The sequence below is a fragment of the Pyrgilauda ruficollis genome, unplaced genomic scaffold, assembly GCF_017590135.1.
Source record: "Pyrgilauda ruficollis isolate IOZ18807 unplaced genomic scaffold, ASM1759013v1 scaffold25, whole genome shotgun sequence".
In the NCBI taxonomy this organism is placed as follows: domain Eukaryota; kingdom Metazoa; phylum Chordata; class Aves; order Passeriformes; family Passeridae; genus Pyrgilauda; species Pyrgilauda ruficollis.
Window position 1 is genome coordinate 2,518,137 of NW_024523822.1, and position 19,439 is coordinate 2,537,575.

General features: G+C 37.9%; 1 protein-coding gene across 1 annotated transcript in view; it reads right to left on the bottom strand.

The window, feature by feature from the left end:
- The window catches only part of LOC121355341 (regulator of G protein signaling 7 binding protein), a 33,622-nt gene extending 14,192 nt beyond the window's left edge, over positions 1–19,430 (bottom strand). The window contains exons 1-2 of the mRNA XM_041470698.1: positions 19,208–19,430; positions 16,360–16,526 (exon numbers count right to left, since the gene is read on the bottom strand). Coding sequence (XP_041326632.1) covers positions 16,360–16,526; positions 19,208–19,366 — 326 coding nt within the window. The 5' untranslated portion in view covers positions 19,367–19,430. The remainder of the gene's footprint in view (positions 1–16,359; positions 16,527–19,207) is intronic.
- Positions 19,431–19,439: the final 9 nt, after the last annotated feature.

The following is a 19,439-nucleotide window of genomic DNA, read 5'->3' on the forward strand; positions in this document are numbered from 1 at the left end:
ACATTTTCTTTTCAAGTATTATCAATTTTTCTGTTTCTGTATGTACAATGACATGCCATGAGAAATGCTGAACAGGGGACTAGTACAAACATAAATTTCAGAATGCTTGTTATGATACGTTTATTATTAACTACTGTTAAATATTATTTAATAGTTATATAGCAAATCAATATTTATATACAAAGGAAAGTTCATGCAAACTTCCAATATTACCCCCCAAGTCAGCTGCTCAGTTAGTCCAGCTAATTTTTTTATGAAGACCACTTAAGTTATTCAAGAAAAACCTCATATAACATGATCTTATACAATGCTGTGCTAGACTGTGTTTGCAACACAGCTATTTAATAGTTTATAAGCAGCTGACTGTATGGGAGCTAACACAGCACTGTGTACCTGCCCATGAAACACAGACCAGCAACTCATTGTTGACAGTACAAAATGTAGTTACAAAAGTGAAAACGCTGTGTTACTCCTACATAAAACATCAGCTTAAATTATGCAGTTTATCAGGCTGCTATTAAAAGTATAATTTTGTATAAAAACAAATGTAAGTCTTTATAAAATCTGTAATAAATCTGTTACATTCTCACCATTGGTGAAATAGATGGCTTTCTTTCCATAAAATCCTGCTGTTTAAAAATCATGTAACATTGATCAACTGAATATGTTTATAAAGCACTGGAAGTTGAATTTCCTTTCCATTTTCCTAAGCTGAGATTTGAAATAAAACCTATAGAGGGAGCTCTTGCACCAACCAATGGAACTCAGTATCATTAAGAAAGGTAAATGCAGCTATTTTGGTAATAAAAAAAAAAAAAAAAAAAAAGGATCCTCCTTAAATGGAAAGGAAAAGAGTAAAAATTCATTAAAAATTATTTTCCCTTTAAAATAATTGAGAGATGATTTTACTGTACTGCCAGAATGTTGGTCACAACTGAGAAACACCTTCAGACTTTCCTGAATTCCCACAGGTGCCCAACACTCGCAGTTGCACTGAAATTGTGAAATTTACGTGAAATTAAGCAAAACATAAGACTACTAAAAACTGAAAAATCATTATCGTCTAACTCTCAATTTAACTTAAAAATTTTAGTCACACATTTACAACAGAACAGCATTTTACTTTTAGCATCAACAACATTAAAAAAATAGATATATCATCTATGATTAAAAGAGTAGCTAAGCTATATAAAGGGTTTGATAAACCTTTTTGTAAAAGCATTGTTTTGACAAATTCTATGCTTAACTCCAAAGAATTAATATTTCCAAAATACTATACGCCAAAAGAACTATCTAGACATATAATGAAGTTTGTTAGTCTTCAAAGCCAAAGGAAAATAAACATTTGTCCAGCCAGAAGTGCAAATTAAATAATCAAATTCTGTCTCATGCTCCATATATGTACTTCCCTTGAAAAATAATGTAAGTTGACTTGATGAGCTGTGAAAAATTACTGTCCACAAATATTACCATGTAGATTGTATTTTAAGTTAGTGTCTGAAACATCGTGGTTTAGAAATATAAAGCAGTAGAAGGATGAAAAAGATGAAAACCAAAACTTACCTCAAACATGTGGTGCTTCTGTTCGGATACAAAGTGTGACAAATACTGCAGAGGAGATACACTTAATCCCCTTACATACCAAGTACCAGAAGCCCCTCTGATCACAGCTCAGTTCAACAGCCTACTAAATCTGCCCCTGCTTTTGTATCTTAAACAGATTGCTTATTCTTTATCATATAACCATAGATCTTTGAAGACAACAAAAGACTGGTGAATTCATTTTGAATATAGGTAGAAAAGTTGTCCAACAACTGTGTTTTCTTCTAAACAGTTCCTGGGAAAATGTTCTTATTTGTGTTCCCCCCATTTGCTGGGGTTATTTTTTTAAAAATGCACACAAACTGCTGTCAGCTTCAGTGCCATGTGTTGATTTGCTGTTCTCTGCTTATGCAATACTGTGACACAATTGCTATTCCCTAGCCTGTCCAGCCAGGAAAAAAGCAGGGTTTGTTCTCCCTAGCAGACCCATAAATGACTGCAGTGCTGTTCTTATTAAATCAGATTGTTGTTTCGAAGCAGTTACAACAGTGCTTACAGTAACAGAAGATGTGATCAGGTTAATTTTGTTAGAACAGTGTAAATCTCCAGTAACTGTGATAAGGCTGATGGAGTCTCTGAGTGTATGATACAATGAGCAGAACAAAACCACAATGCAGTGGCTCATATTGTAGACTTTGCTACCTCCCAGGCTGATAACATTTTAGATATTTCCATGATAGAACAATTTAGATACAACCTCAAAAAAAAAAAAAAAAAAAAAATAAAAAAAATAAAAAAGAGGGTTTGAAACAATCAGAATCACAGACCAGAATTTTCTAGACTTCTTCCCTCAGAAGTCAGTTTCAATTGCTGAACTAACATGGGCAATAGGTAAATTACCAACGCACTATCCAAACTATTCCACAAGAGGACAAACCCAATCATAAATCACCCAGTACATGACAGCAATGAAATAAGAGATTTCATGTAAACTCCACTCTAGGTAATACTAGATGTGTTGAATGCAGTTGCAAGGTTTTGGTAGTGATGGTGGCAACAGGGTGCCCTTTGTGGGATGAGATGAGGGTCTTCCCTGTGCTGGACACAGCCATTCCTGCAAGGGACCCTTGGCAGGACATACTGAACCTATTTGCTGAGCAAAAAACTTATTTTTAAAAAGGGCAAAAATAGCCACAGGGAGAAGGAGTGATGGGAAAAAAAGGAGTAAGAAACAAGAGAGGGAATATCAGGGTAAGGGAAAGGAGGAGGCTCTCTATGGCAGAGCAGATCTTCCCTGCAGCCCACAGAGCACACCAGAGCAGATGGATGTTCTTGGAGGAACTGCCACCTGTGGAGAACCTATGCTAGAGCAGATTTTCCTGATAGGACTGCTGCTTGTGGAGAAGCCCACACTACAGCGGAGGAGACATGTGAGGAGGAAGGAGAAACAAAGCAGATTGGTTACGGACTGTAACCCCATATTCCCATCCCACCTACACTGCTTGGGAGGGCGGGGGTGGGTAGAGGAGTCTGGAGTGAAGTTTAGCATGGAAGCCAGGCAAAAAAGGTGCGAGCTTGATGTTCCTTTTCTCTTCCCATTATTTAAATTAGTAATTATTTTTATTTTAATTGGCAATAAATTAGGGAAATATTTCCCAAGTCAAGCCTGCTCTACAGACAGTCAATGTCACTATCTTTATTTCCACCTAATCTTTCTCATTCCTGTTCTTCTGTCTTCTCATATTCTGCTGAGGAGCGAGTGAGCAAGCAATTGGGTGTGAGTTTGGCTGTTGTCCCAAAATAAGATAAGCTAAGCTTAAAATCCCCAGCAGGATATTTTTAAGTACTCAGAATTCCAAATGAAATTGCATGTGTGTTGTCAACTACACTTTTGAGTTCTCATAAAATTTAAAAAAAAACCAAAACCAAAATGCAGGCTTGACCACCACACCCTAACCCCGTTGTTCCCTCCTTCAGATGTCTGACCCTTGCTTCTACTTTCGAGAAATCCAGAAAACTTCTGCACTAGTCAAATATGAGCTGAACAGGGTCTTTTTCTCTGCAGGTTATCAGACAACCTGTTGAGAAGGTAGTGTCCAGGTAGATAAAAGAAAACTTTGGGTTAGCTCTCAAGTCAGCCTTGTTAGCTTTAGCCTCAGCTGAACAAAAAAATCTCACAGCTTCAAATTATATTATACCAAATAACAGATAAATCGAAACCATTACATGGACCTTCCAGAAAAGATCTGTGCTAACCAAGAAGGAGACAGTGACATTAGCTGTATATGCAATAACTCATAAGCTTATCTAAGAAATTCCTATTCAGAACACTGCCTTGTCAGCATCAATGAGTTGTTCTCAAATGAATTTGATAAAAATGTAAAGAAAGCACAGATAAGTTTGTGCTGTCCAACAGGTTCAAGCCCAGCCTCTTTTAAATTCTCTGAAGCAGCTGATAGTCATGCTGCCCATGGATTTGCCCTTTGACTTTACTTAAGCTTCTGTGTTATTTAAAATGTCCCTTAATCCCTCACTATTTTTAATGAATGACATATAAACTCTACCTTTCAAAATCTGCAAAATATATATGGATTCATACCTACACTCCCATCCAGTTCCTTTGATTAACAGTTGTACAGAAATTTTATGAAAACTAGTATCTGATGGAGGTTATTTATGAAATTGGTTCTGATCTGTGTGGACAAAAAGAGTCAAACTTTCCAGAGAGCCTGAAGGAGAGTTAGATGCTTCAGGTATTTGATACTGTAGGATCTAGGTCACAATGAGCTAGATACATACTGGATTTAGAAGGAACTCACTGCAGGCGAGTGATGCCATCTGCTGTTGACCATTCTCAGGACATTAAACCAGATTAAATCCCTCAGATTTGTGACACTTTCTTTTTCCATTTTATTTCTGTCGTTAGTACCTTCTGTGAATATAAATTTCAATATATTTTTTCCAAAAGGCATTCCATAAAGCATTAGAGTAATCTGGATACCTGTTATATGGTTGTAACTCAGATTTCTGGTTTTCCATATTTCAAAATGAGAAAACCAGAGTGGTTGTGAAGATACGTTAAAGTGAGAAGAGGCAAGGAACAATATATTTGCTTTTCCTCAAAAATATTACAAACCACCTATCTATTTAAACGGAAGGAAAGATGTTTATGTGATTTGGATAAGAACTATATTGCATTAACAATTATTGAAAAAAAATCTATACATTTTCACAATCCCTTTTTTCTGTCTGTTCGTCAAATAGACCAATACTGTGACTGATACAATTCTAAACTGGAAGGAATACAGTGCATCCAGAAGATATTATTAGGTTGCCCAGAATAAGGTAGTATTTGGGGTTTTTTATGTATCAAATGCTTCTAGGAGTGCCTTGAATATGTCATGCTTATACCTCAGAGTATTTTTTTATCTTTTTTTTTAAGAAAAAGAATGTTCAAATACCTCCACATAAAAGTATTCCAAGTGAAAAAGAAATTGTGTTAGAGAATCAGTAGAAGAATTTCACACAGCTCCACCAGATACTTCACAGATCAAATCTGTACAAGTAGTTAGAAATCACAGCTGAGAGACTGAGAAAATTTGAATGTGTCAAAAAAAAAAAGAAAAAAAAAGAAGAAGGAAATAGAAGGAAAAAAGAAATAGATTAGCTTCCTGAATTTAAATTCATGTATGGAGAAAGAAATTTTTTAAACCATCTGTTGATAAAATGTGTTCAGGAAGCAGTATTCAAGCAAAAAGAACTTTGCAATTTTTTCACTTCAGATTTTTAATCCTGCTTTGGTCTCCACTTGACTTTGTGAACTGGTGTTACTTTTTTTTTCCCCCTCTTTGAAAAGCCCTTTTTTCTGCTTGGGAAACAAAGATTTCTCCATCAAGTCTTCCTCAGGCATTCAGTATTGCATATTAGCAGCTGCACAGACATACTACTTGTTTCTCAGTCTTGAATGATGCAAAATGAATTGCAAAAGGCAGTACACACACTACTTTGGGTAGGTCTGCAGATAAATTACATGCCCAGACTTTGGAATGTCCACAACTTTGGTGCACTGTGACTCTTCACTCTGCATGAAGGGACTGCTTCTTCAGCACACAGCCTCACCCTGTACTCAGTCTTACAAATTGTGGTTGCAGTTGTCATAATACTCCCAAGTACCAAACTGCTTTGTTGGTGTTGGGATTTTTTTTTGGGAGGGATTGCAAACACGTATGGGTGGATAGTGCTGTTTCACCACAATAACAACTCCAGAACTGTTGGAAATAATTGGAAGCTGCTGTATAAACATGGCACTTTTAAGTATTTTGCCACTCAACCATTTGCCATGCTGCCAAGGTTACCAGCAGTACATTTGCAATGATTTGTCTTGCCGTGATAGACAGAGATATGAAGTGTCAGCTTCTCTGCTCACACAATAAATGCAAACTTCTGAAATGGGAAAGCAGTTTCTTCAACAACTTTGAGCACAGAATTTAATATGCCAGTATTTGAATTCTTATGCCAGATCTGCTGCCAGGAAATATTCATGACAGAAGCATTGCTTATGAAAGATAAGAACAGAAAGATAAAAAATGGAATATGAGAGAAAAGAAGACCTCCTATGTTAATGTACAAATAATTCAGTATATTATTTCTCTGATAGTTAAAAATTATATGGAAAATGTAAAAGTAGAACTATAAATATTCCCATCAAGGAAAAAATTCTATTCAATAACATCCAACACTTCAGTATATTTTAATTTTAAAACAAGAATTTAAATAGCATTTAACTGGTAGTACTGGAAGGATTCTGTATTAAGGAATGCTTCATTTAATGCTGTGTCAAGACAAGCTCTTAATGCCCAGATAATGGCTTAAAATATTTACTTAATTGTTCAGAAACAGAGTGACAAAGCAGTTAGAAAAATTACAACGGATTTTGTACACCTTGCTATGTATCTGTCTATCACCCAAATTTGTGTCTATCACCCAAAATTGCAGCCATGTGGGATTTCTTCATCGAACAGCATTTAGAAAAACATTCAGGAAAGAAGCACTTAAAACTTATCACTAAATTCTTAGCTTTACCTGTGTTTTGTTGGAAACCTAGAGAAGACAAATACTGAAATATGCTATTGAAACAGGTGTCAAAGCAGTGGGCCTAATGGGGACAACAAAGGCACTCCTCTTGGCCATCTTGGTTACAGATTAGCAAAAGCACAACTTTTATTTACATCTGTGAAGATAGGTATGAAGAGTATTTTTTTCCCAGAAATACTGCAATGAAAATGGTTTTTTTTGATTGGTCTAACATTAATTTTGCATCACACAGGCTTCTCTGGTGCTTCTAATTTTTGTGGGCATAGAAATTGGCATAACTTGAAAGGCTCATAATCAGCTACACTTCTATCTTCAAATACCTTCTAAAATTTACCTCTAGATCCCCTTGTGAAGCATTATTTACTGACATAAATTAGTAACACTCTGGTTTTTGCTCAAGAAGTGATTTTTAACTGATTCCACTTGTGACATGACATGACAAGACATAGCAACAGGAGTTGCTATGTGCTGTTACCCGTTAGGGCTTAGAATTCCAGCAAACTGACATATAAAACTCAATTTCAAAAGAAATTAATTATGAAAACAATGATAAAAATGTAATATCTACATGCATTATTTAGAAAGCACTATAGCAATAATAAAACAGAATATTTGAAAACAATGCTTTTCCTTGAAAGACTAAAATACGTTGTAATATTACTAAGCATTTTTCAGAGATAGTAAGTACTGGTACACCTATTTAATAAGTGATTCATCAGAAACATCAGTCAGAGGTTGAGTGAGATTTTCCAGACTTTTCCCAAAATATAGGAGTTTGAAAAATTTATTATTTTTGTTAGCCATGTTTACTATACTGATGCCACAGATCTAAAGATCAGTGGATTCCAGGGGCCTTGTTGTATGTACATTCAAGACTGCCATGAGGAGTTCCCAAATAATTTATGTGACAGTAGCAAATCAAATGTTAATTTCATTACTATTTGGAGACAGGCTATGAGGAAAAAAAGTAAGAAACAAAAACAGTGAAAAAAAGGATGACAAAGGAGAAAAGGGCATGAGAAAAACTGGAGTGGACAGAGGTAACATCAACTGTCAAAATAAAGTCCACACTTAAGTTCTGTGGGCTTTTCAAAACCCCCCACAGTTCCTGTTTCTAGAGATGTACCTAACTGCTGGATCCTCTGGCTGATTACTCCGTGAGAAAATCACTTGCAAAGTAAAGGTGTGAAAAGTTTTTTACATTAAACAATGAGAGCAGATCTTCTGAAAGGACAAAATGGGGCAAAAGAAGAGCACAAAGTTAGAGACTGCTGGCAGAGAAACCAGATTTTCTGCAAAAGGTCAGACCTGATTCTGCAGCATTTCTAAAGAGACCCTACCAGTGTAATTCAGTCCTCAAATCTCCTTGATGATGTATGTTGTTTTCCTTCTCTTAAATTTCTCACGTAAAGGTTTGTATACCTCAGAATAAGAATGTGAAACAGGTTGGTTATTTCAATCATTGCTACAGATAGTCCTACCTGTAACTGGAATACTCCATTATTAATGAGTTAGAGCTTGAGAAACAACCCTTCTAAAACCTAACTGCAGTGGAATGCTGTTCATGCAGAACAGCCCATTGATGAACCTGAATTACAGTAATATCTTAGTTTTTGGTATTTCTTTCCAGGAACCCACGATGGGAATGAAGAATGCATGGGGCATGTTAAAGTGGAAGGTAAACCACCTTAAACCTGCAGGATACTCTGATCCTAGGCCAAGGTACTGTGCAGATGAATTTACAGTTTGCCAGTTTGAAGATACAAAACATGAGGAATAGTCAGCCTTTACCTGACTTCTGATTCTCTGCTTCCCTGTGTCTTCATGTGTTTTATCTGCTTAAAACATAGAAAAAAAATATGGGAGCAAGGACTAGAATACCACAACAAGAAGTTCCCTAATGGTTTTCAGTGTTTACCTGCAATGACACTGCTTGAAGCCCAAGTACAGAGCAGACCTCAACATGATTTTGCTTCCTCATGCAAAATACTCTTTCCACTGGGTTAGATGATGGCAACGTGCCCCCTAATTCTCCACAACTACCTCACAGCTTCGGGTCATGTCACAGATGAAAAGCTATGCTGCTTTATGTTTCCTAGGGAGAATACTGCTATTTGTGGTGATCCTCAAGCATGGGCAGCATCCTTGGCTGCTGGGCTGGGACACAGCTTCCCTGCTATTAGAGGGACCTGTGGCCGGCTTACTTGTCTGGCTTACCCAGCAGTCCTGGAGTGTCTCAGCAGTGGCAGCACTGTACTGGAAGGGGCTGTGAATGCGTTAATTGAGTGTTAGATGAAGAAAGGGGCAAATGACTGACAAAGACAATGTCTGTTCTACTTTTAGCGCTCACTTTCCCCTTTTCTCACTTTTCCACTTTCATGCTTTTTCTGGGACACAGGTGCAAGTGGTCTAGAAATTAAGTTTGACTCCCTTCAGCTTTGGCTAAAAGAAACACAGCCACTGTGTTTTGTGAAAGGCCCAAAGCTGTCAGTGTCTGTCAGGCTCTGAGGATGCTCTGCCAGCACCTCTGGGAACAATCTTGTCAGAACCTGGACAAGCAAGAATGTTGTCCTTCTGACTGCTGGTGAGGTTTATAATTAAGCAAGTTGCTATAAGCTCATCCACTTTGTCAAAACTAACTTATGCTGTGTTACTGCAGATGTAGAACTTCCAGAATTTTCAGTATGCTGTTCTGAACATAGAAAAATAATAGAGTAATAAATCCACTTTTAGGTCTGTTTGCCCTTTACTAAATCTGGCCTCCAGTTATGAAAGACAGATCTATAAAGGAAGATATTAATACCTTGTATCTTCAAGTCCCAAACACCAATTAAAGCACCTCCAAAGACAGAGATACAAAGAAAAAGTCGGTCTATAGAGGTCAGCTATTTTGAGAATTCTAGTCTTAGTAAATAACCTTGTTTTTCTTCTATTATTTGCTTTCTGAACTTGATGTGCCTGACTTAAACAATTTCATTTTCAACTTGCAACTTAAATTGAGTAAACATATTTTATTCTTAATAAGCAAAGGTACTTTAACTCAGTTCCACAGAAAATAGTTCCATCATTTTAGATGCATATGGATTGTACAATCAGAGGCATTTTTTGACAAGAAATCTATTCAGAACAATACATGTGCATCTTACCCTCTTGTGAAAGAAGTAAGCTATGGCATACCTACTGCACTATCATGCACTACATGGTCCCTAAGGAGTATGTTAAACTATCCACATCCGAGTTTGTTTATCAAAACATTCCCATTCCCATGCAGACAAACTCCCATTAGTCAAAATAGGATTTGAGTCACTGGAACAGGTGTAGTTTTTGATACATGGTAGTACATTTGCAATCACTTCAGGATATAGAAATCAGTGAATATACGCCAGCCAAACAAAGTGGAATAAACACTGTCATAATTTGCTTCTAGAATCTGATATGCTCAAAAATACAAGAAAATTTTAAGCATGTAAAAGAATTCCAGTAAGTGTTTACAGAAGCTGAATGTCAAAGTTGAAGGACAATGAGACGTTATGTGATAAGAATGCTCAGTAATCCCGAAAAGCTCTTCTCTGAAGGGAGACAAAGCTCTCCCTGACTTTACTCATTTCAGACAGTCACAGTTAAATCATCAGGACAATTTCCTAAGTAAAGTACTATTAAATGATTATAAGAATTGTGAGATCTAGGATGCCACGTTGAAACAACTTACTGAGGTGCTTTTAGTATAGCCTGTGAGAGAAAAATGATGGTTTCTCTTCCCAAGGGTTTTCTGAAGTGAAGGATCTCAGTATTTCTTACTTGACAGGATTTTTAAGGTCACAACTTTAAGCTAGTACTGTTTAAAACATCTGCAACATTTTAGCAAGAAATCACAAAATCTTGTATGGATTCAGAGGGCATTAAGCTACTGGTATTACAATGTATAACAGTATTGATTCTTGCAGTGAATACTGACTGCTTTCCTTGTTTTCTTACATATCATAACATTATTTTTGATATTTAACTATACTTTAATCAACCCACATTCTGGTTATCATGATGCAATCTCTGTGAAGAACTTACCTTTTTTCTTAACTTTTATCTTGCAGTTGAAACAATGCTAACAACTCCAACAGAGGCTGGGTACCGCCAGCAGCGCCTGTGATTCAGAACCCCATGATCGACATTATCACTCTTCCCACCTCTGATACATACACTGAGAGGAATACCAGGGCAATGACTGCAAAGATGTCTAGGAAGGACAGAGATCTCCACGAATGCTGCTCGACTGATATCTAGCTGGGGCAGACCTCTGGTTTGTTGCTCTAACTGCTGGCATAAAGTTGGTTTTGAGTCATGATTATAAAAATTCCTCCCTGTTGAGCTAAGTGCTGCTGTGCTTCATTTCTACTCAGCTAATACTGACTGCCAGCAGAGCTTAATTTAACATTTGCAGTTAGACAGTTAAAAATTATTTCTGTTGTGCCTATCTTAATACAGCTTTCATTAAACTTATAGGTCTGCAGTCTTCTTTTCACTTAATGTGTAAAATATTTTGAGACAATCTTTTTTGTTTGTGTCCTTTAGAAAGCAGATAACAATTTTGTAGGGTTGTAATTCAGGGAAAATTCAGAGAGTTCAATAAAAAATTGGCCACAATTGGGTGTCAGTAGAATGTTTTAAAACACCCTTAGGAAATGATCTAATATTAATTATCTCTGATAAAATTACCATTTGGTGCTTATTGAAAACATGAGAATTCCTATTGTAGACTGCAAAGGACAACAAAAGTAGAAATTACATAAAATTAAAAACTTAAAGCAAGACTATGACAGTCTTTTTGTGCAAATGATTGCGATCAGGATGTGATTTTTAGCTGACTTTCTCAACCTTTCATGAACTTAGGGGAATTTAAAATTAACAACTATTTTATAAAAGTAACAGATGCACATGGGTGTCAAATAAGGAAACTTTCTTTGAATTTTCCCAAGGAGATTTATGATGACTTCATCACAGGCTGGAAGGGATGCCTAGAACTAATTCGGTCCAAGCCTCCTACTCAAAGCAGTGTCAGCTACAGAGGGTTATGGAGGACCTTGACCAGTTGAATTCTCAGTATCTCCAAGGACAGAGCCTCCAGAACCTCCCAGTGCACCTTTTCTAATATTCTACCTGCCTCACAGGAACAAAAAGAGTTTAAAAATTTAAATCAGTTTTTCTTTGTTTTTCAGTTTTTACCTGCTGTCTTATCAATGTACATCACTGAGAATAGTCTGTGTCTTCTTTACACTATTCCATGAGGTAGTTTTTATGCATATAGATAATATGCCCCTCCCAGTCTTCTCTTCTCCAAGCTAAAAAATCCCAGGTCTACCAGCCGTGCCTTGCATATGGGATGCTGCCTAACCATCTTTAAGGTAGTTGATTAGACCTGATTTGGATGTCCCTTCCTCCTTTCTACTAGGGAGCCCATTGCTGGACACAGTATTCCAGATATGGCCTCAACAGCCCTGCGTAGAAAGGAATGATGAACTCCATCAACCTTCTGGCAACGTTTCCTAAAGCAGCGTAGGAGGCTGCTGGTCCTCTTTATACAAGGGCACAGCACTGGCTCATGTTCAACTTGATGTTCACCAGAACCCCCAAGATCCTCTTCTGAAATCTGCTGCCCCAGTGTGTACTAGTGTAGAGAGAGGTTTATTCCTCCTTAGATTTTGGACTTTGCAATACCAGTCAGAAAAACAGAGAAAAATCACTTTTAGAGCTATGCTCACACAGATGTACATTGCCATGCACCTCTGAGCTCCTCACACCAGTTTTGTTTCATGCAAAAAAAGCCACTGCCAACATATATATCAGACTGTCACAGAGACACTGCCAGTTCTGGTCTCAGTGTGCCAAGTGCACACATTATGTAAGCATATCAAGTGCTTGAGAATATGTAAGGACGTTTACAAAAGTGTGTGCACAGTTGTGCAGACCTGTATCTTAAAATACAGTTCTGAGTTTTCTCTCTGTTGATATCCCAGACTCCATTTATAAAACCAGCTGATGAAACCCCGTTTGATGAACTCTAACAGATCACCTCTCTATCATTCTGTAAAGCAGACTCCCTTCCATAACAGAGATCTGCATCTTTTTCACCCCATCTTCTTACTGTTACCAATATTTTTCCTTTCTTTTTCTTTGGAAAAAATCATGCTGACTCATTTTCTTGTTGCTGTACTTTCTCCAGTTTTGACCATGACAACTATTACTATAAGGATGCACAATGTAAATACTTAGATTTTCAATTTCTGCTACATTATACAACAGAAAATGTGATGAAAGGACTAAATCTTACTCACCTTCTTCAGAAGACAGCTCATTAAAAATTACTAACAACTTTTAGTATAAGAGCAGGAATTGACCTGAAGTCTTTAGAAAACCAGCAATGAAAGGAGGGTTTACTTTGACTTGCATTCCTAAAAGAACATTAACTAGAATTAGGATATTTCAATTTAGATTATTTTTATTTCTTCATTCCCTTCTGTTAACATCTCACTACTTCTATAAGAAAAAGATACCAGAGCAAGTAAAGAGAATGTAATATCTATGAGGCCCTATTAAGGTGGAGACTTAATTTGAAGTTTCATTTTTCAGTAACATTTTTTTTTAGTAAATAGGTTTTTAAATACATCACAGTGTAAAGATACCCTTATTCAATCTCAGCATTTTTTGAGTAAAAGATCTTAATATTTAGAGAAATCACGTTTGTCAGATACAGATTGTTCAGATGCAGCCTTTTCTTACTGAGTGCTGGGTAGCGGCTGAGAGAAGCCAACATTCTAGGCACAACCTGTTTTTGTATCTTTGCTTATTTTTAAATGAAATCTCTGCCACCAGCAGCCATCAGGTTTGAGCTAGATGGAGTGATATGGTCTAATCCAGTGTGGACTTTATAACATTTTCTGTTTCTTTGCTACTTCATCTTTTTTTCACCATCTCCTTTGTTTTTCTTTCTCTCCGTTTTTAAAAAATAAGCGTGACTTTCACTTCCTCTGCTTCTACAGCTGAATCTTCTTTTGTTGGCACATCAGTGTATCCTTTTTCTACAAGTACACTTGCAGATTTGTCTTCTTGTTCACATTACATCACTGTCCTGCTCTGATGTCTGCCTAATATTCCAGAACTGATATGCCCATGACCAACATATTTTTTGTCCTCATGACTTCTATCTTGCTCAGTTTCTAATGCATTATCTCCACTTCACATTTCCTTCCCTTCCCACAATTTCCAGATTTCTTCCCAGAGCTCCCTTCTCCAGAAATAGAAGATTTGCTTTTGTTTATTTCTTTCCAAGTCTTTGCATCTTTCCTATTTGTTACCTTGTTTAGTCTTGTAGGATAAGTGAATTACAAAAGGAAATTCTTCTAATTGTCCAAGTCAGGTGTGTATTTAAGAGTCTCAAATGCACTAGTGCCAACAGGAGTTGGACTAGGTGATCTCCAGATGATCGCCAGAGGTCCTTCTAACCCTAACAATTCCATGATTCTATGAAATCCTGATATATTCAAAGAGCATAACATTACGGTGTCTGCTAATTTTCCAAGGAAAACACAGCACAAACAAGATTTAGTATTCTCTTAAGACAGTGACACCAACTTCTCAAAAGTAAGAGTGCCATGCAACACCACAGGTAGATCACTTACAGACTAACTGAACATTAGTGATGACCTTAATTAATCGAATGCTGTTCCCTTGTGAAATGTTATAGTCTGGTAACATAAACAGCTACTTGCTATTATTATTTCTGGTGGAAAAGCAAGATATTTTCTTTAATAAGTTTTGGAAGACAGAACTTGTCATGTTACCCAGTGCAGTGCTGTGCATTTTGATCAAATGCAGTGAACTAAGCAAGCCTTCATCCCACATGCTGATAACAGTGGTTTCTGAGCAGCATACTACTCTTCTGACTATTTAAAACTAAGGATGATTTAATGCATTCCTGTCCCCAAGCTTTTTTCTTCATCATACTTTTCCTTCCTATCCAATTAGATTCCTATTCCAGATCCTATTTCATATGCACTACACCAGTCTTTTTGCTGAAATAAAGACTAAATCTCTGAGAATATTTATTACTCCTCTCCTTCTATTTATTTTTGGTTTTTTTAAAATCTTCAATTCCCACCTTTCCTCACAAACACACCAAAAAAGTTAATGTCTCATATGGCTTTCCTCAGCTATAGAAGGGTGGGGATATGAAGCATATCTTGTAAAATGTGTGTCAAACCAAACCAGTAGTTTCCAGAGAGTTTCTCACACCTACCAGTTGTTATGGATAGCACAGTATTATCAGAGTTATTTAAAACAGTTTTAGATTAGCCAAATGTCAATCTCACAGCAACTGCACAACCTTCAGGACATCTTTGTGTACATGACAGACTTCCAGCTGCGAAATGATTGCTTAAAAAACCTGTGTACTTTCTAAATGAGCATGTGCCAATTGTTTTCTTAACAGGGGAAAAAATATTTAAAAGTTACAAAATAGGTTCAGCTAATCAAATGTATTATTTTGGTTCATATTAATTTTTCTTTTGGGTCTGAAAGCAAAGAAGATAAATTTCAGTTTGTTTTCACATTTTCAATGGACTGGTTAGAAACAACTATGTCTATTCATTGCTGGGTTTTTATTTTAAAGTTCCCACTGACTTTAGTATTTTAAAAGCATGTATTTTGAGGAACAAATCAGAGGTCACAAAACCAACTTAAGTCACTTTGCACAAAGTCTTGGAAATGGTGACAATTCTACTAATCCAACCAGTATCCTCTTCTGTTTGGTTTGTTAGTTTGGGCTCCCCTTACTCACCAAGCCTATAACAGATTTCTTTATATATTACACGGATGAAAAGAAACTCAATGGGGATTAGGCAGAGCTACAAAAAAAGAAGGTGTTTTCTTTGTCTAGTGGTGCAAAATAGCTTATGGTAGATAAGACAGATGCAGAAACTTCTGACAAAGTGTAATCAGAAAGTCATGACTCAGGGGGTACATGTATGCCCCAGTCACCATCCTGTGAAGAAACCACATGGAATTAGCTGCACAAATTCCCAGTCTTTAGGAAACAGCAATTTATGCTGGTTGATCTTGCACTGAGGCATAGTTTCAAGTATGCGATAATACATTCTGTCACCATGGAAAGGAATGTACATAATGTAACACCAAAGAATAAATTAAAACATTATATGCTGGCAAAGCCTTCATTCTTATTTCAACACAAACAAGGGTTTAAAATCATGTAGAAGGCAAACACAAGTTCTCAGAGTAGTTTTTGCATTTCACTCACTCAGTTTGCACCTAATTTTGGTTTAATTTCCTCATGTCTCTAGTTGAACTGAGCTAGTTATCTCTTAACTATTCAATTAGGTATACTCAATGAAAGACTGGAAAGAAAGCTATTGCTACTTCACCCTTGAAGGGTGTGACTTTCCCCTTGATCTGTAGTGATAAGCAGTAAAATCCTGTTTGTCTTACATAAAAGCATCGAGTGAAATCAGAAGGATATGTTCTTGGTGAGGGGACCAGATTTGATCCAAAATTGTACTATTGTAAGGATACAGACATTCTGCAAAATTTGTAGTCATACACCTCTATGCCTAAAACAGAAAGACAAGTTAATGCTTTTCCTGAAAGTTTCCATTATGTAGTACTTAACAAAGATTCGCACATGAATACAGCTTTAATTAAAGATAAGTTGCCTCCTACCCAGAAATTGCTGCTAGTTTTTGATGAGCCTGATAGGCCATCTCACATCCTCGGGTTCGAGTTTTGTGCAATTCTGCATGCAGAGAAGGACAGGTGACTGAGACATCCCCAATAGAAATGACCAGCTCCCGATAGAGAGCCACCTGGGTATTGAACTCCTGGACAAGCTGAAAAACAAAAACGATTTACATACATGAGAATTTTTAACTACATTGGAAAAAACAATCCATTTTTTTTAAAAACATGCCCAATCTAGGGCCTGTTCCTGCTTCTCACAATTTCATAGCACACAGGATCGAGAGCACACGATTCAGTAAACAATTAGAGCCTTCATGGCAGCTGCTTCTTCTGTGAGCTACAAATGTTCATCTGTAGGAAAGTAGTGTTTCTGCTTTTAATATCTGAAAGTGTTGGAGTTATTAGTATTAAATATTAAGCAGACAAAAAAACATCTGCTTTACTAGTAGCATGAGGTTATTTTTTGCTATCATGAAAGGCGAAAATATCTACAGAAATTACTGCCTTTGCTTCTCCTACTTCCTGATTAACAGCATGTTCAGGGACTGGAATGTAGCATTTGCTTTTAAATTGGCAATTTTGCTAACTTTATTTGTAATGATTTCTGTTCTGTCACTTTCCTTCAAAACAGATTTCTGACTTAAAACTCATCTGCTGTAACTGACTGAGAAGATGCACCAGATAGGCACTTTCCTGCTAAAATTCCAGAAAGCACCTTTTCTAAAGTGCATGTGAGAAAAAGAAATCAGTAAATAAACACTACAACCTGTACAGAAATCTAATATCCAGCAGATACATACAGATGTTATTGGATAAACGGGTAATTTCAGCACGATGGAAAGATCATTATTGTTTAGTTCCACTGATCACGTACATGGAATGATATTTTAAGGAAATGAAGCATTTGCTGTCTTCTGAAAGAATGCATATAAGATCATTTGCTCCACATGGTGGCGGGGGTGGAAGGATTAGAGTAATAGAACAGAATATTTATTTATCTGTATTTTGACCTCAATTTCCAAACTACATAAAAACAGACAAGAGTAATTGCTCATAATTCTGCAGTCATCCTTACCACCAGAAGTTCAACATATCCCAACATAAAAACATACTAAGAACCTGGAGTCTATCAGAGCAACCAATTTTTAAAGTCAAGTCCTCAAATTCTCATACTCAGGAAATAAACTAGTCACTTCTGCAGTATTATATTCATACCCTTCATGCATCCCACTGCAATTAACTGTATAGTTGAGAACTGGTATCAAAAATAGTTTTGACCATGCTTTCTTAAACTTCATTTCAAGAACAGCAAATAGGTTCCTCTGCTTCAGGAGCAGCAAGTCAACCCAAGTGCATTTCAGTATATCTGCATCCTCCCACATCCAGATCCCAAACAAACCCAAAAGCACACACCAAAGCAAGCCCTAGGCACAATATTTGCTAAACAAGTCCTCAACTCTTATTCTTTAGCTTAAGAGAATGCATGAAGGCAATAGAGAGGAAAAAAATGGTACTGTGTTGTGTCATAGTGTGATTATCCTGCAATAGGAAGAAAAGTGTCGCATCCTGCAACTGTAACTGGTTGCACCAGACACATTTGGCCAGTTCTCACCTGACATTCCTTGTTTAAACAGACTCATCCAGTCACCTTAGCACTGCCCAGGAAAACAAGACCACACATATGTTGCTGAATTGAGACACAGAACAAGAAAAAAAAACACATTGATTTTACCTCCTGAATCCTACCACAACTTGATAGCCCACCTATAAGACATATTTTATTTCTAATCAGTCAATTCTAAAAACTTCTCTGTAACTAACCACATTACTCTGTTGGGAATAAGAAAAAAGGCAGAACCTAGTAAGATCCACTTGTTGGGTATATTTATAGAGCTACTGTGGCAGCTTTTGTTCCTCCATGCACTGGGAATTGCTCCCAATCTTGAAGTATCATAGCGGATAATCTGCCAGCACATTTTTCAGCACCACAGGAAAAAAAATTGCCAGAATCCAGCAGAATAGAAGTGGTAGCTCCACTGCTACTGGACGGAGCCTTAGCCAGGTACAGATTTGTCCAGAAAAGTAGCAGAGACTTAATTTTTTTTCTACATCTGTCACTAGCTAAAGGGATAATTTTGGGGCCCAGTGTCAGGCTGACAGTAGCTCAAGGAGCCTGAGAGGAGGCATATGGTGCTGATTTGAAGGAAAGCATTTTGAACATGACTGAGGAGAAATCTCATACCAGAATGTGACAGTCCATAAATAACACAGATGCAGGTGTTTCACCTGAGGTTTTACAACTGCAACCAGCTACTCTGGGAAGACTAGTAACAGGTGCCATATATATCAGGGACAGAATTTCAGGGCCTCTAATTCTGTGTCTCCTTATTTAGAAGGATATTAGGGCAAGCATGCGGCTGCTGCACAAGACAGCAAGCAGTGCAGTGATTCATTGGAGGCAACTATTTACCTATTTAGGCTCCAGCGCGCCCAAGCCTGGGTACAGATTTGGATGGATCTGGTACCAAAAAGCAACTCCAGCTGCTTTGCAGTGTGCGTAGTGGGGCGAGGACTCCTGGTCCCGCAGGACTGTCCGCTCCCCGTCCCGCAGCCGGCTCCCCGCAGGTCCCCTCGAACCTCCCGGCTCCCGCTTTGGAACCGCGGAGAGTTGGGGCGCAGGGCAGCACCCCGGCGGGGACTGCGGTTTTAAAAACAGTGCAACTGCACGTGATGGGAATAGCCAAGGCGACGGGAGGCACGGCACCGCTGCCTGCGAGGGGAGAGCTTGCAAAAGGTAAAAAACTACGGCAAGCCCGCCCGGGGTACCCACCATCTTACAGTCGTCCAGGGTTCTCTGGGTCTGGTAGACGCTATCGGAGCCGCTGCCCCGGCGTTCGCTGTCGCGGCCGTGCGGCGAGGTCCTGCTGCCCTGGAAGATGGAGGCGGCGGAGCGGGGGCGCTTCCTGCGCCCGCTCGGTGCAGCGCTCATGCACACGCATCCGCCGCGCGGAGCCGCCCGCGGGCGCGGGCAGCGCCTTCCCCGCCGCCGCCGCCGCCCCGGG